The 27226-nt window shown below is 42.1% G+C and overlaps 1 protein-coding gene across 1 annotated transcript in view; it reads left to right on the forward strand.

Annotated features, from left to right (window-relative positions):
* SRBD1 (S1 RNA binding domain 1) overlaps positions 1 to 27226 on the forward strand; it is a 173973-nt gene that overhangs the window by 78004 nt on the left and 68743 nt on the right. The window contains exon 16 of the mRNA XM_081903824.1: positions 22490 to 22572. Coding sequence (XP_081759950.1) covers positions 22490 to 22572 — 83 coding nt within the window. The remainder of the gene's footprint in view (positions 1 to 22489; positions 22573 to 27226) is intronic.

A 27226-nucleotide genomic window follows, 5' to 3' on the forward strand; every position in this document is an offset into this window, starting at 1 on the left:
CTACTACCCCGTAGATAATCATGCATAATAGATTTTCACTGCTTGTGCATGCACTGGAAAGCACCTTGCAAAGTGGAAAAAAGGAACGCCTTCAAGAGGCAAACTTTGCAATAATTCCTGCATGGAAGTACCTTTCTATGCAGAATTTGGGCATCTTGTTTGGATGCTGCTGCATCAAGCTGCAACCGCATGTTTATTGCCCTGCCTCTTATTAGAGTTTGAATAATAATAATAATAATAATAATAATAATAATAATAATAATAATAATAATAAAAATTATTATTTATACCCCGCCCATCTGGCTGGGTTTCCTCTGGGCAGCTTCCAACACAATATTAAAATACAGTAATGCATCAAACATTAAAAGCTTCCCTAAACAGGGCTGACTTCAGATGTCATCTAAAAGCCTGATAGTTCTCTTTGACATCTGGTGGGAGGACGTTCCACAGGGCGGGTGCCACTACTGAGAAGGCCCTCTGCCTGGTTCCCTGTAACTTGGCTTCTCGTAGTGAGGGAACCGCCAGAAAGCCCTTGGAGCTGGACCTCAGTGTCCAGGTAGAACGAAAAATGCCTCTCATCATTCTTAATCACAGATGCATCTGTCTTTGTGTTTCTCCAGCAATTCTTACCAGCCAACAGGAGCGCAGGAATCTACCGGTTACCCAAGTCAGACCAATTGGTCTATCTAGCTCAGTACTGTCTGCATTGACAGAGCCAGCAGCCTTTCCATGGTAGGTAACAGAGGACATTACACGTCCTACCTGGAAATGCAAGGGATTGAACTACTTGCAGGAGAGGCAGATGCTACAGCCCTTCCCCTTGTTTCTTTGCTTCTCTCTTTTTGGCGACTCTTTTGGAGACCAGCCCTCCATCTCCAGCAGATTGTTTTGTGTCTTCCTCCGCAAAATGATTAACTTTCACAACTGCAGTAGGGGGCAGTGCTGGTGTAGACTTACCCTGAATGCATCTTGGGTTAGAGGTTGGGAAGGTATTCTGCAGGGTGCATCAGAGGCGAGCCTAAGTCCCTGTGTTTGAATGGAGGTACTAACTATGGGTAAAAGGAGCTGCCTGGATAAGTAAAAGGATGGCTCCTGAGTGAAGGGAAAGAAAAAGAGAGCAAAAGGTCACGCAGCGCAGCTTGGCTTAGCATTGTCAAGTCCCATCTGCTTGTATTCTCTCCACAGGGCAGAATACATTGGATTATTGTACATTCAAAGTTCAGCAAACCACTTGCACTTCCCATTGCAAGAGAATGCCTTTTAGGCATTTGGGGCTTGTTAAGACTTTTAAGACTGTCATGCTACAGGGGTTTATACCCTTGGGTGCTTTTACAGATAGAGATGTACCGTTCAGAGCTGTCACAGTGCCCAGCAAATGGAAGGTAAAGATCGGAGACAATATAATTTCTTTTGACTTTATCTCAGGGAAAGTAAAACCATTTGATGATTAGATGTGTGGGACATAGTGCCTTTATGTCTACTTGAGCTAATTTCTTCGGCTTCTTTAAAAGAGCACTGTTCCCCTTTGGCTGCTTTGGAAGAGAAGGTCACTTTTAGAAAACTTTGCCAGAGAAAAGTCGTACACTTAACGGCGCACTGGAGAGAGGTGGTTTTAAGTGGAAAATACTTGCAGCTAACCACAGAGAGCCAACGTGAATTAACTCGGGATTAGAAACATATTTTTAAAAGGCTACATTATTATTAGTCAGTGTAATATGCTGTCAAGCCTTTTCAGCTCAAGTGTGAAACTAGCTGTTTCTTGGAGAGGATAAGAGGAGATACAGGCCTAATTCGCATGTTACCATAAACCGTAATGGCTTCTAGTGAACCTGCCAATTTTACTCATTTAGCTGAAACGCAGGAGAAGCAAACCATAAGGCTTAGCCTTACGTCTGAACTGGGGTTTGTGGCATATTTCACCCAAATAAACCATCATAGGGCAAAGCAGAAAATCTTAGTTACAGATCTTAGTTCGTTTGGAGTGAAATAGGCCATAACCCCCAGGTTAGACAGAATGCAGTGACAGGGATAAAAGTTTGTTCCACGCTAGCAAGGAGGAGGAAAGCATACATGATTGGCTTGTTCATGGTAAACTATTAAATATTGGTTTACTGGGAAGTGCAGACTGGGTAATAGACTGCAAAATGGAGCCATTTTTATTTACTCTGCTAAATAAATCTACTGGGGTATGGGCAAGGTTTACTCTGAGGAAGGCAAGATTTATTCTGAGATGCTATCAGGCATCATTTTAGGATATGTACCGTAATAGACTACCTCCCTGACGACAAACCAAACCACTCCTAGTGATCATTGGAGGAGAACCATGGCTAGCAGATTGCCACCTAGCAATCTCACAGATTCCCAGGGTTTCAGGATATACCTTTGGGAATATGCTCCCAAAAGAGATTTGGGAAGCATCATTTGTTGAACGTTTTAAACATCTCTTAAAAACCCATTTGATTACTCATATGGTTGCACTGATGTTTAGAAGAGTTATCCTGCACAGGTGGTGTTTATATATATAAACTTGCATTATATTTGTAATATTTTGTGATCTGTGTAAGCTCCTTGGAGATTTTGCTTAAAATGTTGTGTGGTATATAAATTATCTAAATAAATAATGCTAGTTTGGACTCAAAGCACTATGAATAGAATTTTGTTTGCACAAAATAGCCTTACACCTTGCACTTTCAACCCTTTGCACCCTCCAAAACATGTCCCTGAGATTGGAAAGGGCATCAGGTGTGCTTGTGAAGTGAAAGCAGCTGAAGTTGTGGGTGGGGAGATTCGTAGGGAATCTGTGACCCCTCTCCTTGCATAAGCAGAAATGTTTTCAAGGAGCTTTCTGGATCCAGGCCACTATATTTATTATATAAGCTGCAATGTATTTGAGGGAGTTTTGCATCATCAAAACAAGTGTCCGGTTTCTTCCGTACTGGAAATACATTTCTTTGGCTCTTCATGTAGCATCAGAGGATATAAAGACTCCATGGAATATTACAATATATTCAAGTTAGTTGTGGTACATTTGTATATAACAGGGGCGGCTAACCTTTAGCCTTCTAGAAAGTGCTGGACTACAGCTCCCATCAGCCTGGCCAACATGTCCAGAGCACAGGAATGATGGGAGCTGTAGTCCAACAACATCTGGAGGACCCCGGGTTACAAAGCTAAGCGAGTGAGGCAAATTTGATAGGGAAGGCTCCCCTCAGACAAATTTAATGGGGAATAAATGTGAGTCCTGAAGCAAAAACCTGATCCAAGTCTCCCGTTGTGAGAGTAGAAAACAAGACTTTTGAACCAAAATATATTGTGACTAAAACTGCATTGCTTTGGAATTTCTGCATTGTTCTAATGGTTCTGTTTGTTTGGCAAGGTCTGGTTGGGAAACCACTGAGGTAGCCAAGATGCTGGGAAGAATGAAGGCAGGGTGGGGAAAGGAAAGGAAAGGAGAAAAATCTGTGTCAGCATAAAGTTCAGTGGTTTGTCAAAGCTAACTGGTGCCACAAATCCTAGCATTGCACTCAGCCACAAACTGTAGGAACTTGGACAGAATACAGGGAGCTGCCTTATACCAAATTAGACCATTGGTCCATCTATCTCAGTATTGCCTACACTGACAGACAGAGAACTCTCCATACTTATTGGAGATGCCAAGAATTGACCCTGCGACCTTCTGCATGCACAGCAAATGCCCCTCCACTGAGTTTACATCCCCTTCCTGTCTCAAGTGGGTAAATGCTAGGTGTAGATTGACATTTCCAGGTGAATTTTGCTATTGGTTTTTGGCTTGGAGCCTTATTGTTTTTATATGCCTGTGTTATGAGTTTCTCACCTTGGGTTTTTTGCATGTTGGCATGTGGCTACCAATAGTTATCAATATTATTAATAGAACACCATAGTTAAGAAGTGGATAGCATGATCTAAATCAATAAAATGAAGGCACCAGAGGTAGTCCATTGTCCTTTGGGACTGACTGGACAGAAGGCAGAGAGACCAACAGTAGGTGAAGCCAGAACCAATGACAGGGAGAGCCAACTAATTCTAGTTTTCTCCTCATCCTTCTCGCTGCTGAGTTCTACAAGGGCAACCCTGAAATTAAGGAGGAGGAGACTGAGGGGCAGTGCCGCAGCCTGGGCAGGCAGGTGGGGGCTGGCTAAAGGCAGGGTGACACTGGTGGGGCAGTGCCCCATTTGCCCTAATGGACCACTCTCCAATGGTAGGAACGGCAAGTGAAAGAGTACCATCTGTAAAAGGAAAGTAACTAAGCCTCCTTAAGAGATACTAAAGCATGTATATAAGTAATTTTAAAAGGTTGAACTTGACCCCTAAAATAAATAGTGAGCAGCGCAATTATTATTATTATTATTATTATTATTATTATTATTATTATTATTATTATTATTATCTTTTACAAGTAATTTTCACATGCTTCACATTTAATGAAGTGTGGCACAATATCCTTTGTTTAAAATGTCTTGAAGTGCTTTTATAACTTTTACAAGCCCCTTCATGTCTAATATCTCATAAAAAAACCTCGAACAACTGGTATAAATATATATTCCATTGCAATTTACATTTTTATTCCACAAGGAGAGAATATTAGAGATTTCCATGACCATTGGAATACTTCACATTTTTTTTGTTTTTTTGATTGTTTGTTTTGTTTGTTCCTGGTTTTTGTATGTTTGTGAAGTATATCTATGCAAAATTTAATAAAATTTTTTTTTAAAAAAGGAATACTTCACATTGTAAGCAACTACCTTAGTCTGCAACGTGATTTCATTGAGGCCGTGATATCAGTCTATAAAGCGGAATTCTAGCACCCATTTTTCTGTGTTATTTTATCTAGATAACAATCAGTAATCTGACTCAAATCAGTACTAAAATCAACAATTAGTTGCAAGGCAATCATGGAAAATATTGTGATTAATATTGTTAAATGTTAACGATGGCAAAAAACATTGGGTGGGGAAACACTAAATTCATCTCAGATTAGTTCAGTACTATCTGTGAAAGGATCTCCTGGATATTTTGGGGTGGTAGTGGTGGTGATTGTTTGGGTTACTTTTGTTCTCTGTGTCCAGTCCTGAGCATCCTTTAAGAAGGATGTTGACAAGCTGGAAAGTGTGCAGAGAAGGATGACCAAGATGATCAGTTGTTTGGAAACCAGGCCTTATGAGGAACAGTTGAAGGAGCTGGGTATGTTTAGCCTATAAAAGAGGAGATGAGAGGAGATATGATAGCCATCTTCAAATATCTAAAGGGCTGTCACAGGGAAGATGGAGCAAGCTTGTTTTCTCCTGCTCTGGAGGGTAGGACTCAAACCAATGGCTTCAAGTTACAAGAAAGGAGATTCCGACTAAACATCAGGAAAAACTTTCTGACAGTAAGAGCTGTTCAGCAGTGGAACAAACTCCCATGAAAGTTGAAGGACTCTCCTTCCTTGGAGGTTTTTAAGCAGAGGTTGGATGGCCATCTGTCATGGATGCTTTAGCTGAAATTCCTGCATTGCAGGGGGTTAGACTAGATGACTCTTGGGGCCCCTTTCAACTCTACAATTCTATAAGTCTGTTTAGGATTACAGCTGTACAGAAAAATGAGATAATATTTTAATTGGCACAGGTAATACAGGCTTTACTAAAGGAGAGGTTTCTGTATTACAGTTTAGCTTTTAGAAATTGAGTCGCTTATTGCCCTGCTTATAATTTGTACATTTACTTTCAGAATTGCTTCATTACCAAGCCAAGGTAATTTAAAAAATTAGTTTTAGTTTTAGCTTTTAAGTAGGTCATACACATTTGTAGAGTCATGTTTCTTGTCGTCCCCCTCCCCACTAGTTTACACAATATATTTGCTTATTGTGTATTTTTTAAGTATTTCCACATTTTATTCATTTTATTAATTCATTCAATTAGTTATTCTAAATCTCCCTTTTTGTTAACAGAAGACTGTCGTTTTGTTTTTATAAATCATAGCCATGTTGCAGGTTATCAGTTTTATAGTGTCAGAAGTAATCCACACTATAATCTTTTCAAAACAAAAACCTGACAACTTTTGCAGAATTGAGTTTTGGATGAGGTACAGCTGTTGAACAGCTGCTTAAAATGAGTCTCATTTTAACCCCGCCAAGAAGATGTATGAGGAATCAAATTTGTGCCACAAATCCTGCCCTACTGAGAGCAAATTCTCAACACAAAGACTACTGTATATTTTACTGTATCCTTTACTTAGAAGGTGAAATTCAGGTCAACAGGATAGAAATCTCCTGCGGCACAAGAAACCTGAACAATCGATCACTGAGTAAATATTATCGTGGGGAAGCAAAAGCCCCTGAAATCTTACAGATAGGAGGAGAGGGTAGGCTCCATCCCCGTCCTTCATCCTCTTCCCACTTCATCCCTCCTCCATCCATCCTTGAAAATAAGACCACAAAGATTACCAGACTGCAGTTTTTGTATTTATTTATTTTTTAAAAGGAGAAATATTTGCTAGCCTGCTAATAAGCTAGTAGTCTGCATTTCTATGCTGGCCATAGAGCAGGGGTAGGCAAATGAAGGCCCAGGGGCTGGATCCGGCCCAATCACCTTCTAAATCTGGCCCATGGACGGTCTGGGAATCAGTGTGTTTTCGCATGAGGTGAATGGGTCCTTTTATTTAAAATGCATCTCTGGGTTATTTGTGGGGCATAGGAATTCGTTCTTCCCCCCTCCAGAAAAAATATAGTCCGTCCCCCACACAAGGTCTGAGGGACCGGCCCACGGCTGAAAAAGTTTGCTGACCCCTCCCATAGAGCATGGGAACTGGGGATAGCATCAGTTATCAGGAGTAGGAGATTGGGATTTCTCCCCAAAAAACTGACTGGTGGAGGGAGGGTTGGGCTTCCCATTGCCTGAGGCTACCATGGAAATCAAGTGGTCTGGTGGAGAAGGGACAGAGAGTTCTGTTCCTTTTCTGCTAGTCTACTCACTCGCCTATGTGGAAGTCCTTGTCTGCTGTGGCGACCAGGTAAGTTTAATATGAGGCTGCCTCCGTTCCACCACTTTATACAACAGTTTCCCTCCCCTACTCACACCTGGAGCCATTCTCCTTGCTCTTCCTCCTCTCCCCTCATGGACAACAGTAGTCATGTTCACAGTACAGCCGTACCTTGGAAGTCGAATGGAATCCGTTCCGGAAGTCTGTTCAATTTACAAAATGTTCGGAAACCAAAGCACAGCTTCTGATTGGCTGCAGGAAGCTCCTGCAGTCAATCAGAAGCCACGGAAGACCCGTCGGATGTTCGGCTTCCAAAAATAGTTCGCAAACCAGAACTGTCACTTCCGGGTTTGCGGGGTTCGGGAGCCAAAAGGTTCGAGAACTAAGCTGTTCAAACATTACATTTCCCCATAGGAATGAATGGCAGACATTTGATTGTGTTGCAGAAAGTAAAGAGGTTTGATTTAATATTTGTATTTCACTTTTCCAACAACAATGTTGCCTCCAAAGTGGTTCAAAATAGCATAAAAATGAACAAGCATTACAATTAACATAGGGATATCAGGACAGCATAGCATATAAATGAGGCGAAAAGCAAACAAATTCATCACACAATTAATACAACTCAATATAAACTCATAGTGGTTCAAAATGAGAATACATTCAGACTGACTGTATGACTGCTGTCTTTTGACTGCACTCAGTTTTGCACTTACAAATGTAATTTTATTGTTGATTTTATTCTCTTCACTGCTTTGGTATTTCTTCCCTCCATTTTGGTGGTATAGAAATAAATAAATGACACCAGGTGTTTCCAGGTGTTACTACATGCTTAAGTTTTAATTAGAGTCAACCACGTTTACATCATTCTTGTTTCTCATGATTTTATGTGTTTTGTTAATTTGCTTCCCAAATGCATTGCATTCATTTTTGGTTGTTTCTTATGTATTTGTAGTTCTGGTCTCTCTCTCTCTCTCTCTCGGGGGGGGGGGGCATTGTTAAGTTTGTTATTGTGTTACATATTTTCATGTTTTTATACTATAAATTGCCCTGTGATCCTCTGATGTTGGGTGGCACATAAATTTAATTAATAATAATAATAGTAATAATTGATACACATAATAGTTCTTTCATATTATCAGGCAGAAATCAGCTTCTTTCAGAAAATAACCTTTCGATTCAGCAATACAAAAACACAGAAAGTTTGGAAGGAGCCAGAGACGAATTTGTACTTTGTTCATTCCAGGAAACAGCACCAAGACTGGACCAAAATGATTTTATTTTTTTAAAGTAGAAAATAACAGAGCTTCATCTGGCAAGTTGATCTTGGGTTGAGTGTGGGGGAAGTTCAGCAACCTTTTGCTAGAGATATCAGACCCTTTTTCCAGAAATCAGAGGAGCCCGGGGAATTCTCTGGACCTTAGCCATTGAGATCCATTACACTACTTCCTACACAGTCTGTTCCTGAATTCTGTTCCTTGGTCACTGTGACGAGTGGCAGAATGTCAAAAGGAGTAGGGTGATTTGTTGATAACTTTATAAAGGTTGTTATGGCATAGAATTAATCTCAAACCCAAGAAGTAGGTTGAAAAATTCCCATTGCTGTGTTAGAGAATGTGCTGAAATCCTTTACCTAAAAGGATGGCAGCTGCACACTTTGCCCCTATTCTCAGAATACCTTAATGGGTGTATATATATATATATAGCTTTAATTAAGAATTCTTTTAATGACACCATTTTAAAACGTTGAGTTGGGTTTTTAAAGCAAAGCAAATATAATCTGCAGGCATGCAACATATGTTTTGTACTTGCACATTTCGACACGGAGAAACGACCAAGGCTCAAACAAAAAAAAGCAGAATGTTCTTATTTATGGGAAGATTGAGGTTGAGCTAATCCTCATCTAATAGCTTGTGGTTGTCATATGTTTGTTTATATGGTCATTTTGTAAAATCGTGCCCATTCCACTAGCATCTGGAAGGCTCATAATATTTCAATACACAACCGTTCTTGTTGGCTTAGAACGGTGAAGCCATTTCAGTTGATGTTGCCTGGCAAGTGGTTTAAGTTTATAGGGTAACTATGTTCAAAGTGTTTGTTTAAGAGAACGGAATCCAGCAAAGAGCTTGCATATCTGATTGCAAACATTTGATCTGTGTTCCGCGACTGTGAGAAGGAGAAGAGGGAGAAACTGATTCTCCTCCTCCTCCTCTTACTATTTTCCTCAGGCATTTCCCTCCTATTATCTTGGCCTTAAATACCACAAGAAGGAGGGGAAACCTGTGAAGAAAGGGTTGGTACTGCAGCAAAAAAAGGGGGGGTGAGGAGCCTGCCATTATGATATACAAAACTGGTGTGGGGCAGGGCATAACTTGTGACCTACTAAGTTGAATGCAGCTCATCAGATATGTATTGTAGTTCACCAGATGTTTGACAGGCATCCCTCCCAATTTTTGAAGCAGCAAAAATTGAAGGTGGCTTCAGGTGAGAAGCCACACATGGCTAGTAGGTTGCATTTGGCTTTGCAAGTCACAGATTGTGCAGACCAGTTGTAGGGGGCTTCCAGGCTGTAGTAGCTTGGATGTGAATTTGTGCATATGTAGCCTGTCCTGTATGTAAACAGCATCTTAAAAAGCAGAGACATAACCTTGCCAACAAAGGTTTGTATAGTTAAAGCCATGGTTTTCCCAGTAGTGATGTATGGAAGTGAGAGCTGGACCATAAAGAAGGCTGACCGCCGAAGAATTGATGCTTTTGAATTATGGTGCTGGAGGAGACTCTGGAGAGTCCCATGGACTGCAAGAAGACCAAACCTATCCATTCTGAGGGAAATCAACCCTGAGTGCTCACTGGAAGGACAGATCCTGAAGCTGAGGCTCCAATACTTTGGCCACCTCATGAGAAGAGAAGACTCCCTGGAAAAGACCCTGATGTTGGGAAAGATTGAGGACACAAGGAGAAGGGGACGACAGAGGATGAGATGTTCTCGAAACTACCAGCATGAGTTTGACTAAACTGCGGGAGGCAGTGGAAGACAGGAGTGCCTGGCATGCTCTGGTCCATGGGGTCACAAAGAGTCGGATACGACTAAACGACTAAACAACAAAAGCCAGTCCTGTAGTGTGTGGCTCATAGGATACAGTGGGTGATTGCTACTGGCCATCATTTGGCAACTGAGTTCACCTCCAAGGCCCCCATGCCTACCCTAAGACATTCTACTTGGTGTCTGCTAGTCTACCCAATGTTACGGGCATGTTTGTTTCCTGAGGCACAGCACTTTTAATTTTTGGCATAGAAGTGTCTGGCAGCTCTTCACCAATAGGTGTTAAGGTGTATTGTCACTGTTGGACTGGTGACCCTGTTTCTTGGCGAGAAAGACTTTTGCCACCCCTCCACCAAGCCTGCTTATTGCCAGTCTTATACATTGCCCCACAAAACGTAATAGGATTAACCCACCAAGAAATTATAGATTTTTTTCTGTGCTGGTGGCATTTCCCCCTTGGAAAAATCCAAACTGTACATTCTCCGTGTGTTTTAATTCAGATGATGAGAGAGGGAGAGAACTGTGGATTCTAAGGGGACACCTTCTGAGACCTAGGAAGAGTCCTGCTAGATGAAACCAACGTCCTGTCTAGTCCAGCATCCCGTTTTGCACAGTGACCAACCATATGCCTATGGAAAGACAGCGTCCCTCTCCCATTGTTGTTCCCCAAAGGCAGATATTCAGAGGTAATCATCATGACTAGTAAACATCAACAGACCTGTCCTCCTTTAATAGGTGGCTTAAAGTCATCTAAGGTAGTGGGCATCACTACCTTATGGCAGCATATTCATCAAATATATTACACAGAATTATATGGAGTGCTTTCACTTTGTCTCCTGCCAATCAAATTCACTGGGTGACTCCCAACTTCCAACATTTTAACACTGGGGTTATGTGTCTCCCTATTCCCTTTTCACAACTCTGTGCCTAATTTTAACACTCCCTGGATTGCGGCCTCTGTTAATATGATGAAACAGTGCTTTCCATGCCACTACAAATATCTCCCCATATGAGGAAAGGGACGTAAGTGAGCCAAATCAAGTAATATTTTATTACTTTTTCAATATAAATTGAAAAAAGCATGTTTAATGTTTATTATGCATATTATTATTTAAAAGTACAAGCCAAGAGGACTCGTTGCTGCTATAGTAACAATTTTCTTCATTGTTCCTTTTCCAGATGTATTCCCCCCCCCCCGAGTCCCAAAAAGTGTAAGCAAATTTTAGATCCCTTTCTAAATTATTCATGTATTCCAAGCAAGATTTTCCTAGGTGTGATCTATCTTCTGATGAATCTTTTAAAATTTGCCATGGTTTTCTTTTTGCCGGCATTCTGAAAATATGGGCAAACCGTTTCAAGCCTGTTTTAGATATTGCCATCTTTATGCTGAAACATTTTCCCCACTCACAACTGCAGTGCTCAGCATGAAGTGGAGATGTTTACATTTTTATTATTATTCAGCACATCTCCCTATGGAGCCCGTGTTTGGCAGCCGCATAACTGGATGCCATACATAGTAAGGTAAAGGTAAAGGTACCCCTGACCATCAGGTCCAGTCGTGACCGACTCTAGGGTTGCACGCTCATCTCACTCAAGAGGCTGGGAGCTGGCACTTGTCCGCAGACAGCTTCCGGGTCACGTGGCCAGCGTGACTAAGCCGCTTCTGGCGAACCAGTGCAGCACACGGAAACGCCGTTTACCTTCCCGCTGGAGAGCGGTCCCTATTTATCTACTTGCACTTTGGGGTGCTTTCAAACTGCTAGGTTGGCAGGAGCTGGGACCAAGCAACGGGAGCTCACCCCGTCGCGGGGATTCGAACCGCCGACCTCTCGATCAGCAAGTTCTAGGCTCTGTGGTTTAACCCACAGCGCCACCCGCGTCCCCATACATAGTAAGGAGCATTTAAATGCTATTATTTATTACCATTTTTTATTTATGGATGCATTTTCAGGCATCCATATTTCCCCAATTTACTACCAGTGTTTTGGACTTCAGCTCCCCTTGGCTCCAGCCAGCTCAGGTCAGGGATGATGGGAGCTGTAGTTGACTTGATCAATGTCTGTGTGCTTTGGACAGCAGTTGACGTTCAAAGAATCTATGTGAGCATGAGCACCCAAATGCCCCCTGTATTACTAGTATAGCGTTGTGGTGTGTTTTCACGCCCTCTTGGTTGTGTCTGCTCAACTTATGGAATGATTCCTCATCCTCAACAGAATAGCTTAAACTCCTAAAAACGAGACGCCTCTAATTTGACCTAGGTTCCCCATCTGTGGGTCTAGTGTTCTATTTCCTGGTCAAGGAAGCAGTCAGTTTTCCAGTTTACTTTACAGGGCACATTTTCATTAGGCCTAAAGAAGGGGTAGTTAACATGGTACCCAGTGTAGCAACATCGGGAGCGCACCACTTTGGCTGCTCCTCTTGTACAGTATATAGCAAAATAACAGTGACCAAACCTGCCTGCCTGCAGGTCCTTGCCTGAGAAACAAACTTCCTTTTCTAGGAAATAGATGAGACACATGAAGAAAAGTGGGAGGGATAAGGAAAGATAATAGAGAAAATTGTTGTCGTTGTTAATTTGTACACCACCCTATACCTGTAGATCTCACAAGATAAAATCACAACACAAAATTATTCCTTCCTTTTCGCCTTAGAAACCATCCCTCCAGTTGTATTTGCATTAGGGTATGTGGACATCTTTTGCTTGCGTATCCTTTGGTTGTGAGCTAACGTGTTTGTAGCACCACTGTTTCAGGTACTGTAAAAAATTGGGTATAAAATTCCTCCTGAGAAGGAATGAATTAACAGTGCTTTGAGGAAGAAGAATGTAACTCAGTTTGTTAGCCAGGCAAGGAGTCGACATTATTCGCTTGTGGTTTTCGTTTTGTTCTGGTTTTTGCTTCAGACGAGCTCCTCAGAGCCTCCTCCCTCTCTCCCCAACAGCACTGTCAAGACACTTCACTGCTCATGGGCAAAAATGTTAAAACTGTGCGGTGGTTTTGTCATGTCAAATATGTAGCATGGAGGTGGACTGAGACCACCAAACTGTTATTAAATCACTTCTTTTGCAAGGCGCCCCAAGCTATCTGGATGATAAGATGGTATCCGTACTGAAACATCTGCATTGTATGCCAGAGATGCCGAGGTGAAAAGTGTGTGTATGAGATTCGCTTTGCCACCTGGCTCCTCCCCTCCCCTCCAGCCATGAAATTTTACATGGGTTTCCTGCATGACAGCACAATATGCTGTTGTCATGCCAGATGTTGCAATCGTGTTTTATTCCTAATTGATGACCTAAAAGGTTTTGCCTCAGCTTCGCGGAAGGAATCTTCAGGTTATGTTTCCTCAATAAACTGAAACAGCCTCATGTAGAAGTCAAAACACTGTATCACTCTTATTTCTTTTTAATTTTAAAAGAAGCATGGTCTGACTTCACAAGATTCACTTCACACCTCCAGCCTTCAGATGTCTTGTTTTGACAACACTATTTTAAAGATTATGAATGTGCTTTGATGTTTGTCCCGGCTGACCTTTAAAAGAAACTTTTTAAACAGAATCTCTAGCCTCATCATCATCATACTTATTTTTAACTCCTTATATTTTTCTGTTGGAAAGAAAAATCCAATATCTGTGAATGAAAACACTATTCAATATTAGTATAAGCATTTAAAAAGAAATGTGTCTCTTACTTTGCTCCCAAAAATAGATATAGAAGTCAGTTAATTTTAATGTGTTGTAAAATAATTCTACTCGACACTTTAATATTTTGTTAGAATATTTCAAAATGTCTATAATAACTATTAATGTTATTCTTTCCCAGGGAAAGAATCCCTGTGGTATAAGTCCTGTTAGTTTGTGGCAAGAAACAACAACATAGAATCTTGTTGTGTCATGAAGACGAACAAATATATCAGCTTTTGTGGAACGGAAACCATGTCCCTCTGGGGATGTTCAGAAGCAGTGTGGTGCAGTGGTTAGCGTGTCAAAATAGTACTAGGCATACCCAGTTTCGAATCCCTACTCCACTATGAAGCTCTCTGGTTCATCTTGCACCAGTCACAATACTCTTCTTCTCTGTGTGTTCAACTTGTGTGTGGCCAAGTGGGGTGAGAAGCTGGGCCACTGACCCTAATCTTTGTGGTAGACCCCCAAAGGTCTGAAAAGGGGTCATCTATGTGTGTATTGGGACGCGGGTGGTGCTTGGTCTAAACCACAGAGCCTAGGCCTTTCCTATCAGAAGGTCGGCAGTTTGAATCCCTGTGACCGGGTGAGCTCCTGTTGCTCGATCCCTGCTCCTGCCAACCTAGCAGTTCGAAAGCACGAAGTGCAAGTAGATAAATAGGTACCGCTCCGGCGGGAAGGTAAACGGCGTTTCCGTGTGCTGCTCTGGTTCACTAGAAGCGGTTTAGTCATGCTGGCCACATGACCCGGAAGCTGTATGCCGGCTCCGTCGGCCAGTAAAACAAGATGAGTACCGCAACCCCAGAGTCGTCCACGACTGGACCTAATGGTCCCTTTACCTTTACCTTACTATTATTATTGTTGTTGTTGTTATTGTTGTTATTATTATTATTATTATTGCTACTACTACTACTAAGGGAGGGGATGGATGAACAGAGCTGGAGGTGTATAACGCTGTGCATGTAGGTCAGGGTCAAGGCTATCCTGGCCCATGATGTTGTGAAGAGAGGTACTCTCTTGACCTAATCTGACTCACGGAAATGTTGTGAGGGATTTGTCAAAGAGGATTAGTTCTGTTCATGGTGGGTAAGACTGTTGGTGGCTAGGAGCCATGGGTGCTATGTTCTCTCTTCACTGCCAGAGGCAGTATTCCTTTGAACACTGGTTGCTGGAAATCATGAAGGAAGAGTGGACAATTGCGCTCATGCCCAGCTTGCAGGCTTCCCATAGGTTGGCCATTGTGAGAAGGGAATACTGGGCTACATGGGCCAATGGTGTCATTCAGCAGGGCTGTTCTAATATTCCTATTCTCCATTGCTAGCTTTCAAGGATGTCAGTGGTTGGCAGCAGAAGCTGAGATTGGAAAACATCTGTGCTTTGCTTTGTACCAGCTTGTAACTTAAATAATTCTGTGAGGTTATATTTGCTGTTCTTAATGTTTAATGAAAATAATAACTATCCTTTTTTAAAAAGAAAAAAAAGACAATAAATGGAAAATATTAATTGTTGGCAGCAGAGGGTGGTGCCAAGGAAAACACCCCTCTATTTACCATTTTTAAATTCAGAGAAAAATAAAGTTTTGGCTACCGAAGGAGGACTCAAACTTTGCTGTTAATTTTTACGTCAGAGTATTATGGCACTACATTATTTGATGTTAGGCATATATTGTGTCTGTTAGAATCAGTCTTGTATTTTATTTGTGCAGTTTTATTTTAATTTGTGTTGGCTGTCTCTGAACATACACAGATAAATTTGTTCTAGGCTGTGTTTGCAACTGGGCTTCCCTTCACAACTTTCTTCCTGTCTTCCTCTTCCTTTAAAAAACAAAAACAAAGCAAAACCGTCTACTCCAACCCTTTGTTACCTCTTCACCCATTCTTCTTTGGTAAAATAACACCGCCTTTTAAAGACTGTTCTTGATCTCTTACCACTGGAGCTCCAATTGGTAATTATATGTGTGATTATTATAGGAGAGCATTTCTCTCCTAAGCTGTACTGCTTGCACTGATTAACCTTTTGTGTTTTTGACAAGAAAGGCATATGTGAAAGCCTTTGAATTCACAAGTTCTCTGTTATAGAAGCTGGCGGATCGGATGTCACCAGTGTGGTTCTTTCTAAGCCAAGCCTGCGAGCTGCCATTGTCGGTGTATGTTAAAACTTGTAATAAAGGATGTGAAAACTTGTGCGTGACCGAGCAGTGAACTTAACCTTAACTATGCATCTTTATCGGAAGGTGGGAATGTAGACCTGTGAATGCAGCTCTCTGCGGTGTGCATAGGTGCGTGCCTTTGTGTTGTGGTACTGGAGAGATCTCACATAAACAATTACGTATCGGGTTTGTTCTCTTGCTAAGGTAAACATCATCGTTTTCTGAAACTCTGTTGTAGCTAATGGCCATGAGTTCACTTGGAAGGATAGGTGCCTTGTATAGTCATTCTGCATTTGTCGATCTTCTAGTGGCTACAATTTAGAGCATGGGTAGGCAAACTAAGGCCTGGGGGCCGGATCTGGCCCATTCGCCATCTAAATCCGGCCTGCGGACAGTCCGGGAATCAACGTGTTTTTACATGAGTAGAATGTGTGCTTTTATTTAAAATGCATCTCTGGGTTATTTGTGGGGCTTAGGAATTCATTCATTTTTTCTTCTTCTTCAAAATATAGTTGCCCCCCCCCACAAGGTCTGAGGGACGGTGGACCAGCCCCCTGCTGAAAAAGTTTGCTGACCCTTGATTTAGAGCTTCTTGTCTGTTAACTTCCAGCAAGCTACCTTCACTGTACTCTTTTCAGCGCCTGCTAAAAACATTTTTTGTTTAGACAAGCCTACCCAGCCTACCCAGATACATATAATGTTTTCATCTGCTTTTAGCTTATCGTTATTTTGATTATTATTTGATTTTTTAAAATAGTTGCTTTTAACTGGATTTTTTTTACTGATTTTATTGCTTTATTCTTTTTGTAAAACCACTTTGAGGGGTTTTGCAAACAAACAGTATATGAATTGCACAAAATACTTACATGCATGCATGGATACAATTTCTAGGGTTGGTTGCTTCCATAAAACGCTGCTACTTTTTTCCCCTGCCAATTTTCTGTACCAATTGACAGGAGTTTCAGGGTCTTGAACTGAGAACCTTTGGTTCTGTGCACAGCCACCTCATGCGGTGAGCTGTCAGTAGGGATGAGCAAATATTCCAATTTCAGTTTCTCATTTTTCCAAACCTATGTCCATTCCTCCACATTTCCATATCATTGTGCAATATCTTATTCTTTTTTTAAGTCTTTGTGAAAATTCACCAGCATTTGGGTGCAAATGTATCCTAATACACACAGTTTGTTTGTAGTTTTCACTAACGTAGGCACACTTTTAACCTAGTATTTTTGTACACATTGCTTGGCTGGAGAACTGGATTGCAAAATCCAGTGAAGTGTGAACTTCAAAGAACGGCTGTGTTTTGGTTTGCATACCTCTTTCGGAATCTGTGCATTAGGTAAGCTCGCCTTTGAGTACAAACCGAATCAAATTTCTCCCCCCTCCCCAGCTATCAGAAATGAATTTTGGAACATTCCATAATATTGAAAAGTATCACGAACGGGACCCACTCAGCGGATACATAAACAAGAACTTGAAAGGCTTGGAAGGAAAACACATGCAGCAGATTGTTATTTGCAATACAGATTCGAAATTGAGACCGCAGGGCCCAAAAGCTGACATGGCACTTCCTGGTGTAGCATGCCAGGCGTACCAACACACTGCAAACACCTTCTTGGAGTGACATACTTTCAGGCTTCAGAATAGCACTACCCACCTGGGTTGGCTGTTCGACCTTGCTGAACAGGAAGGACTACTCATGTCTTCCTCTTTGGGGTGTGACCTTGCTGAAGCAGTGAAGTCTTTCTGCCTCTTATGTGTTCCTATGGAGTCCTCAACCCTGACTGTGATGGGCAGGGCCGGATTTAGGTTTGATGAGGCCCTCAGCTACTGAAGGTAATGGAGCCCTTTATATGTCCAGCTGTCCTTTGTCAACAACAAATTGTCGCTGTTTTTTGTGTTGAACATATGCTATATGGTAATTTAGGGACCTATTAGCTATCTAAAGCCATTTGCACATAACAAAATACATATTTTATCAGAGTGATTGTTGAACTTGAAATACAATTAAGAAGAAGTATATTAATTGTGGGGCCCTAAGCTATAGCTAAATAGATAAATAGGTACCGCTCCGGCGGGAAGGTAAACGGTGTTTCCATGCACTGCTCTGGTTCACTAGAAGCAGCTTATTCATGCTGGCCACATGACCCAGAAGCTGTCTGCGGACAAACACCACCTCCCTTAGTCAGTAAAGCGAGATGAGCACCGCAATCCCAGAGTCGTCTGCGACTGGACTTAACGGTCAGGGGTCCCTTTACCTTTACATTTAAGCTATAGCTTGTTTAGCTCAGTGTTTCCCAACCTTTTTTGGGCAAAGGCACACCTGTTTCATGAAAAAAATCTCGAGGCACACCACCATTAGCAAATGTTTAAAAAATTAACTCTTTGCCTATATTGACTATATATAAAGTAACTCTCTTTAATAGGATTCAAATAAATACAGGATTAAATAAATACAGGATTAAAATACAACATTTAAACATCAAAATGCGGTTGAGTTGCAGAATTCTGCAAGCAGAATAAATTCCACAGCCCCGATGCATTGGCACCTCGTGCCGTTTGAGTTGCAGAATTTATTCAGCACACAGAAAATGGCCTTTTGGGGGGTGAATGTGGATGAAGCAGGAAGAGAACTTAAAAAAAAAAGGCATGCATGAAATCTAGCCCCAAACACACACACGCACACTTTCCCCAAAGTGGTTGATGACGCAGGATATTTCCACATGCTTCAAAAATGCACATTAAATAAAATGAGAGAGAGGAGTGCACGCACTCACCTGCCAGCCTCGGAGCTGTGGAATGCAGCGACATGAAGCAGTCTGTGTCCTTCCAGGCGCCAAGGGACGTGTCAGCAGCCACCCGGCGCAGGACGGCCCCACTTCCTGCTGCCCACAAGGCTTTGGGGTGAGAAACACGGAGGGGCAGGAGAGTGGAGGTTCCCTTAATTGGAAAAAGCAGGGAGGCAGGCTGCTTGATGCCTGCTGAAGGGAATCCCGAAGGCGCGATCGCGCACGCGCAGGCCCAGTAGCGAGCGGCGATGGGATGTGGTAGCAGCGGCGGCACACGAAGTCCCCCAGGCAGCGGAGCAGCTCGCCCGTCGAAGCCTGCACGATCACCCGCCGCGGGGAGCTGGGGGCGGCGGCGCGGTTGCCGGGCAGCGGCGGGGGTGGTGGTGGCGGTGGCTGCTTGCCGCCCTCCTGGGCGGAGGCGGGCACGCTGGGCACCGGCACGGCCAAGGGCCCCTGCTTGGTGCCGTCGGATGTGGGAGCTCGCTCGCTCGCCGCCCCGCGTGTGCTCGCCGAGCATGCGCAGGCCCAGTAGCGAGCGGCGATAGGATGTAGCGAGCGGCGATGGGGCTAGCCGGAGAGGGCGAGCCCCCTCCGCTCCGGCCCTAAAAAGGGCAAGCCACGCCCCCTCCAGCCAGCCGATTGCCTGGCCAGGAGGCGTGGCCGGATGGGATTCCCCTGCTCTCGCGGGGGCTGAGATGGGATTCCCCGCTCACGTGGGGGCGGATGGGATTCCCCGCTCACGTGGGGAAGGGCGTGATGCCCGCAACCGCACCTCCTGGGGCAGGCCCAGTAGCGAGCGGATGCGCAGGCCCAGTAGCGAGCAGCAATGGGATGTGGGAGCTCGCTCACTCGCCGCACCGCGTGTGCTCGCCGCCGCCGCCCCGCCTCTCACTGCCCGACTCGCCCGCCTCCACGGAACACAAGGCAAAGTTCCACGGCACACTAGTGTGCCGCGGAACACCGGTTGGGAAACACTGGTTTAGCTTATACGTAATCCGGCACTGGTGACGGGCAGCTATGACAGGGAGAATCTTTTGCTGATGGGTAATTAGGCTTTGGGAGCGATTGAATGGTCCCGTCGCACCAAAAAAGAATTACCCACAATGACTGATTGGAAAGATTCAAGGCTAGAACAAGGAATTGTCCAGAGATTCAGTTGCCTGTTCTCTCTGTGTGTGGATGCTTTGGACAAAATTGAGCCTTTAATTACTCATAGTACACAGTTTGAGAATTACAGAGTGAGCAGTGCAGCTCATTCAAGGTGCTTTGAAGGGGCTGTAGTTCTGTGGTAGAGCACATGCTTTTCACAGATTCAAGTCCCAGTTATCTCTAGGTAGGGCTGGAATAAGACCTCTGTCTGAAACCATGGAGAGTTCTACAGTCAGTGTAGAGAATATTGGGCTATACGCACCATGGTTCTCTGTATAAGGCAGCTTCCTATCTATTAACACAAATTATCAAAACAAAGGCCTGCAACTCCCTGGCTTTGGGATTTCTCCACCCCAAAAAGCAATAAATAAAAAGTTTAAAAATTAAGCTTTTAAAACCCTCCATTGATATTCTTAGTGTGGGCTTTGAAAAAGCCTAATGGCTATGTGTGATCAGGGTGCAGAGCCAAGGGAAGAATTCATTCTGCACCCAGAAGACCACTGATCTAGCAGAGCTATCCAGCTGGCAGAGGTGGAGGGAGGTCAATTTATGGAGCAACAGTTTTAATTTGTTGGTGACTCTTCAGAGCAGTGGTACACTGAGGGCTGCAAGGGAAGAGGTAGAATCTGAAATCTCCATTGTCAGCAGTGAAATCTTGATCCAGCTCAAAATATGCTTCCACTTAATTGGACAACTCTGTATGAGTGTGTATCTATCTATCTACCTCAATCTATGTTGAGATTCCAGCATTGCAGGGGGGTTGCACTGGATAATTCTCGGAGGCCCTTCCAACTCTGCAATTCCATGATTCTGTGATCTATATTAGTCAACTAAAAGTGTTTAATTGGCTTGGCCATCTGTTAGTTATTGCAGCTCTAATAATAAAATAAATAATGTTTGTTCTCCGCGGAATTGCAACATATACAGGTAGAGATATATAGGCCGTTTTGAGAAAACATTGTTCTCAGGTTACCATTTGATGAGAGATATTGGTTACAGTGATATTACGGTATTGCCATTTGAGGACATGCCAAGGAGTGTGTGCATACTTTTGTGTGCTTGAATGAACGCTATGCAAATACAGTGGCACCTCGGGTTACAGACGCTTCAGGTTATAGACTCCGCTAACGCAGAAATAGTACCTCGGGTTAAGAACTTTGCTTCAGGATGAGAACAGAAATCACACAGCAGCGGTGGGGGGCCCCATTAGCTAAAGTGGTACCTCAGGTTAAGAACAGTTTCAGGTTAAGAACGGACCTCCGGAACGAATTAAGTTCTTAACCAGAGGTACCACTATATATCAATATAAACTATCCAGGACTAGCAACAACAATGCAATAGGAAGATTGGACCATTCACACAGTGCAGTGTCAGATATCTGATTGCAGTTGATGCACAAGCTTAGTGAATATTAGTGCAATGTATGTGACACGGGTAGCGCTGTGTTCTAAACCATAGAGCCTAGGGCTTGCTGATCAGAAGGTCGGCGGTTCGAATCCCTGCAACGGAGTGAGCTCCCGTTGCTTGGTCCCTGCTCCTGCCAACCTAGCAGTTCGAAAGCACATCAAAGTGCAAGTACATAAATAGGTACCGCTCCAGCAGGAAGGTAAACAGTGTTTCTGTGCGCTGCTTTGGTTCGCCAGAAGCGGCTTAGTCATGCTGGCCACATGACCCGGAAGCTGTCGGCAGACAAATGCTGGCTCCTCGGCCTATAGAGTGAGATGAGCGCCGCAACCCCAGAGTCGTCCGTGATGACCTAACGGTCAGGGATACCTTTACCTTTATCTTTATGTGACTGAGCTAACTGATGACTATAGTATAAGAGAGCATATATGATGCATGATAATGTTTATATTTTGAAACTGTGTACTGAAAACAACCATTTCAGCTCGGATATATAAATTTTGCACATGTCGTCTCGCTTAAGATATGTAGCTAGAATATTTGTAAAATTATAACTTCGGATACTTTCACAGAACAGGGCAGCTACAATTGAAATTCATATTTCTTAAAATGTTCACTTAACAAAATCCACAGCATCCATTAATTGATTAATTCTACTGAATGAGAAATAGAGTTTTGTTTATTTCTTTATTTAAAGATTTATAAACAGTTTCCTAGGAAATATTCCTAAAGTAGTGTACAGCAAACTGAAAAAATATTAACAGTGTTCTTTTTAAAAAGAGCTGGAGAAAAGTGAGCAACTGATTAAGAGGGACACACATCACAGTAAACTGATATTTTATGTTCGGATTGTCTAAATTACTAAATTACCCAGATTTCCAGCTCAAAATGTGGTGTAAAATAAGTTTTGTTAACTGTGTAATTTGCCTAAGCTAATTTTATGTTGGTTAATGGTGTGTTTGTGTTGATATCTGAATACGGAGGCATGTAGGCTCCTCTTACTTAATCTCTTACTTGCATTGTTAAAAAGTAGACCCCAAAAAAGTTTACATGATGGGATTAGTTTCTAGAGGTGCTTTGATGAAAATGCACTACATATTTTTACAATAAAATGGCATTTTCTCATGTGAAACTCTCCCCCACGCCCACCTCTGTTATCCTGTAACTTTATTTTTCTTGCTCCACAGAATGAAAGTTACCAACACTGGACAGAGGCAACAAAATGTACTTACTTAGTCCTACATTTCACAGGATACCATTCTTATTTTTTTATTCCCCCCCCTCTTTTCTCCCCCCCAGTTTCCATTGCGAGACGAGTACAGGACCCATTAGCTGAGCTAGTGAAAATTGAGCCCAAACACATTGGAGTTGGAATGTACCAGGTAAGGCAGTGCAGATCATTTTAATCTAAGTATAATCCAACCTGATATGAAGGAACACTGAAACAGTGCTTGGTAATTAAGTGTCAACTAGTTATATGTCTGCTTTAAAAGATTTGTGGAATGGTAATAAATATTTATAAGTCCTGGTGCAGGTTTTTGCTTTAAAAATTCCCTGGCTTTAACGATTGCGACTGAGACTTAGCGATGGCTGCAGCCAGATTTATTGTCTATTAAAAACATCAGATCAGGCTGGTAACCTGATCTGCAAAGCCTTCTCTCTTTCACATTGCTACAACAATGGGTTGGGTTGTTTTTTTTAAGCCCTCTTGGGAAAACACTGTAAGATATTGATTCTCCACTCAGAGGCTATTGGCTATATCCTTGTCTATGACATTTCTTCAGCTATTTGATCCGGGAGCCTTTATTCCCCATACCTTTAAAATTAATTAAATATGAAGTGGAAACATTTTAATGATTAAAAAATACATTTGAGCAAATACGTATGTTAGCATATGGTGGAAATTTCCAGTGTTTTTGAAATTGGCAGTGGTGTAAATACTATGTGGCCATGAACATGTAATCCGTTGCAATGAAAACCAGTTTTCAAAACTGTAAATCTGATGGTTTTTTCCCTTCATTGGGGGGGACCATCCAATGTAGTGTGGAAAGTGGCATGAGGGTTGCAGGAAGAAACACTGGAAATAGTATTTCCTTCTTTTACAGTAGTGTTAGTGGTCACCTTCGGTGGTTTAAAAGCAGAAGAGCAGCTGTGGTTTTTAGCCACAATACCAAACAACAAAAATTCTATCAACTTGTTTGTGGGTGCTAGGTTATACTAGGCCTTCAAAAATGTCCAGACTTCAGGAAGTGAATCTCATATTTTCTAGATCCTTCTCACTAAGCTGAAACTGTTAAGGAGGCAGTTCATCAAACTTAGAGTTCTCCTAAATATTTGAGAGTCAGGTGCACTGATTGTTCGTTGCATAAAATCTATACACCGCTTGATTGTAAAAGTAGAAAAACAAAACCCTCAAAGCAGTTTACAAAAAGAGAAAACAATAATATCAGGGCGGGATCACAAACATACAAAAGTTAAAATACTAAAAAATAAAAATAAAAATACTATTACTTACCAGATGCTGAGAACCCACATGTCTTCTATTGATGCATGTTCTGATCACTGATGTTTCTCCACAAAGCTAGAAAAAAAGCAAACGTCTCGTGCTTATTGTATCAGAGAGCACAAATTAAATCATTTCGAAAAGGAATTGTGTCTAAGCACATTTTTTATAAGTGAGTTTAGTAACCAAACATTGGAGGGGAGCCTTGGTTGTTGTTGTTGTTTTTAAATCTTGGTCTCAATTCATGATCAAAATAATTTGGCAGCATTCCTAGTGAGGGCATATAAATCAAAGGAGTGGAGGGCCTCGCATATGTGATCTGTTGTTGCTGCCACTAGATCAAACATTGGCATGAGCTCCCTTGAGAGCACTGTCTGGTGTTTTAAAGGCTATACAGGCCTGCTGAGGAGACCAGGTACTAAAATTAATACTCTGGCGTGGGTGAGATGACAAGTGTGTCTTGCCGGTTCCTCCCTGCTCCTCCAGTGACAGCAGAGAGTAGACAATACCTTTAGGTAGACAAAACCTCTTGTCAGAAGTTTTTAAGTGAAAATATCACCCCAGAAGGTATATAAGATGCATGCTCAGTGATGTAAAGGAATTCTGAATCACCAGAGCATTCAGTGCCACTTAGGGAGACAAATTGTTCAACTTGTGTGTCAAAAGTGTTATTATCCTTCGGCAACAGAACAAGTCTAAGGGGAGCGGATTAAATTTTTGTGACTTTTCTTCCTTTAAGCGTACATAGTTGTTTGTTTTCAGCTGAAGGAAGAGGAGGAAGAGGAAGACCTTTGGGATTAAGTCCACCCAGGGGTAAAAGTAAACACACTCGGCTAATAGTTGCTCTGTGGTAACAAAGTGCCAGCATTACCCCAGTTCAATGGGTTGAGACTTCTGTGAGGTGGAGTCACAGCGCAGTCTTCTCCTACCTAGCCCAGGATTTCTTATGTTGCAGAGGCCCTTAAGTTTCTTTAGAGCAGAAAATATTAGCCCTGTACTGGATCCTTTGCCACAAATTTAACATTAGTAAAAAATCTGCACCATTTTGACGTTGCAGATTTTATTGACCAGCCATATTTGTGAACGCAGCTTAAAAAAAAAAATCATTTCAGTAATAAATTCCTCCTTGTTCTACACTCTGAAATCTTCTCTCCTTAACACATTTGGGAAATTAACATCCTTTAAGCATATGAGAGATAATGTGTATAGTTTTTCAAGCCCCCAGAAGGGAAGCATACTTGGTTCCAGATGTAACTGCAGCATTTTGTGTCAAATAAAATCTGCGAATAATGCTTTTATATGTAGACTCCTTAAGGGAAAACAGTTGAACTAATTTCTCCCCCTAGTTTCCATGTATTGCTCCAGGGTCCTGATCAAAGAGGGATTTTATAAAGTATAATTGGAATACCTAATGTGAAGTTTAAATACAATGCGGCTAACGCCATGCCTTCTCCTCTTGCCCTCGTTCTGGCCTTCTCCTCTTCCCTTGGTGGTTTAATGTATAGCGAGTTTCTCCCCCACCCCCTTTCCTCTTCCCAAACATTTTGTTCTGGGGCCTTTTCCATTCCAAAATGAAACTGGATATTTTACAGTCAAGCTTTTTGGTAACTTAAAAAAAAATTAAAAATCAAGATTGACAGAAAGGGGCTAGAGACCATTTTCTTAAAATAACCTACTGGAAGTTGAGGGAACGCTGTTTCACGAAGGGTCGCTTCCCCTTTAATTGACAGTGGGAGATTTCCTTTAATAATCTCAAGTGTCCTGTCGGTATTGCTGTCATATGAATCTAGGCTGGGTTTTAAAGTTTTTGCACCTAATTCTTTCGACATTTAGTGCCATGAGTAGGCCCATTAAATTGTAGCAGGGTCTTCTCAGTTGGATCCCATTGGGAAGCCAACAGTTCTTCGCTGCTGGCAAGCAGAGTGGATGTTTTTCTATCTGCTCTCGGTATGCAGTTTTTATGCTTGGGCCAAGCCCAATGATCAGTGTATGCAGTCAGGCTTTGTTGAAAGGGAATATCGGGATCCCTCTCGTGATACGTTGTGGGACTGACTGCATAACATCACTCCTGGTTAAGTGAATTGTACTTTCGCAGCTGTTCAAAAAGGTTCTATCATGCAAGTTGTGACCCTCTTAAGAATGCACACTGGGGTAAGGAACTTATGGCACTACAGAATGAGAAGCCTATCTCAGAAGACACTTCTATATTTTTGAATTATGTGGGCTTTGAGTTCTCCTGCCTTTGAAATGAGAGAGGTGGTTTCTGAAGAGAGGGCCTTTTCTGTGTTGGCAACCTGGCTTTGAAACTCCTTGCCTAGGAAAATTTCCATTGATAAAAAATGGAAACTTCTGAACACCCATAATTTTTAGTTATGGAGAGGACATATGTTTATTACATGATATCAGTTTCAGTGGGTTTACACTGAACTTCACTTCAAATGTTTTCCACTTTGATAAGTACAAATCTGAAATAAGATGTGGAGCTTTCAGAAACTAAAAGTACAGCTTTCCACGTCTGAGGAAGTTTTCACACACTTTTCACACAAAATAATCACATTGTTGAAATTTTAGTATCAGTGAATAGGAATCTGTTAGGAGGTTATGAATTTTCCAACCTTTAGAGATTTCCACACAATATGGCAGCTTTTCAAGGTTAGATGCTTCCCTCTAAAAGACCCATATACTAACACAATCTTGTGCTTTAAGGATCGAGGGGAGATGTGTATGTTTACCCTGCATACACAAACCCATAGATATAATAGATACTCAGTGTCTTTCATCTTTACAACTTACTGCTGTTTTACACTTGAATGCAAAGATGTACATAGCCCTGTGTTTACTTCAGTAGTCCTGGATTGTGTGTGTGTAACTAACTGATAGAAACTATGCGTATAGATGTGTTTTTCCACTTAGTGCTTAGAAATGTATATATGAATAGGACTGCAGGGTATTTCAGGTACAATAGAAGGCTGGTGTCTTGAGACAGTTGCTTGCAAAAAGTGATTTTGAGGGATGATGTGCCGCTGAGTGATTTTTAAACCTCTGAGGTGTGATTATGTCATAACAACTATAACTTCTGGACTTGCTTTATTACTTTTATTAAAACAAATATGTATGAAGGGACTTTGTATTCTTTTCGTGTGTGTGATGAGGGAAATGAGGTGGTTAATTTATGAGGTGAACAGAACTTCCAGAGAGCAGAGTGCCATTTGCTTAGATGTGCTTAAACCACACATTTTGCAGGGAAACAATTGTTCAGCGGTCTGATATGTGGGGTTTTGCTGTCAACGTTAAACTGTGCAGTCCCTCCCCTTCCAAACAGCTATTTTACATTTTTGCCCCTTTGTCCCAAAGTAATTGGTCTTCTGTCTTTTAACAAAGTGGCATTATATCAAATCATAATATTAGTGGTGGTCACCCACTCTTAACACCTTTCTGAGTGCAGGATGCAACTCCAGCATCTATGAAATGACCTTCAAGCTACTGCTTAACTCAGGCTTCCTCAACCTCAGCCATCCAGATGTTTTTGAGAC

The sequence above is a fragment of the Podarcis melisellensis genome (genome assembly GCF_964234715.1).
Source record: "Podarcis melisellensis genome assembly, chromosome: 3".
In the NCBI taxonomy this organism is placed as follows: Eukaryota; Metazoa; Chordata; class Lepidosauria; order Squamata; family Lacertidae; genus Podarcis; species Podarcis melisellensis.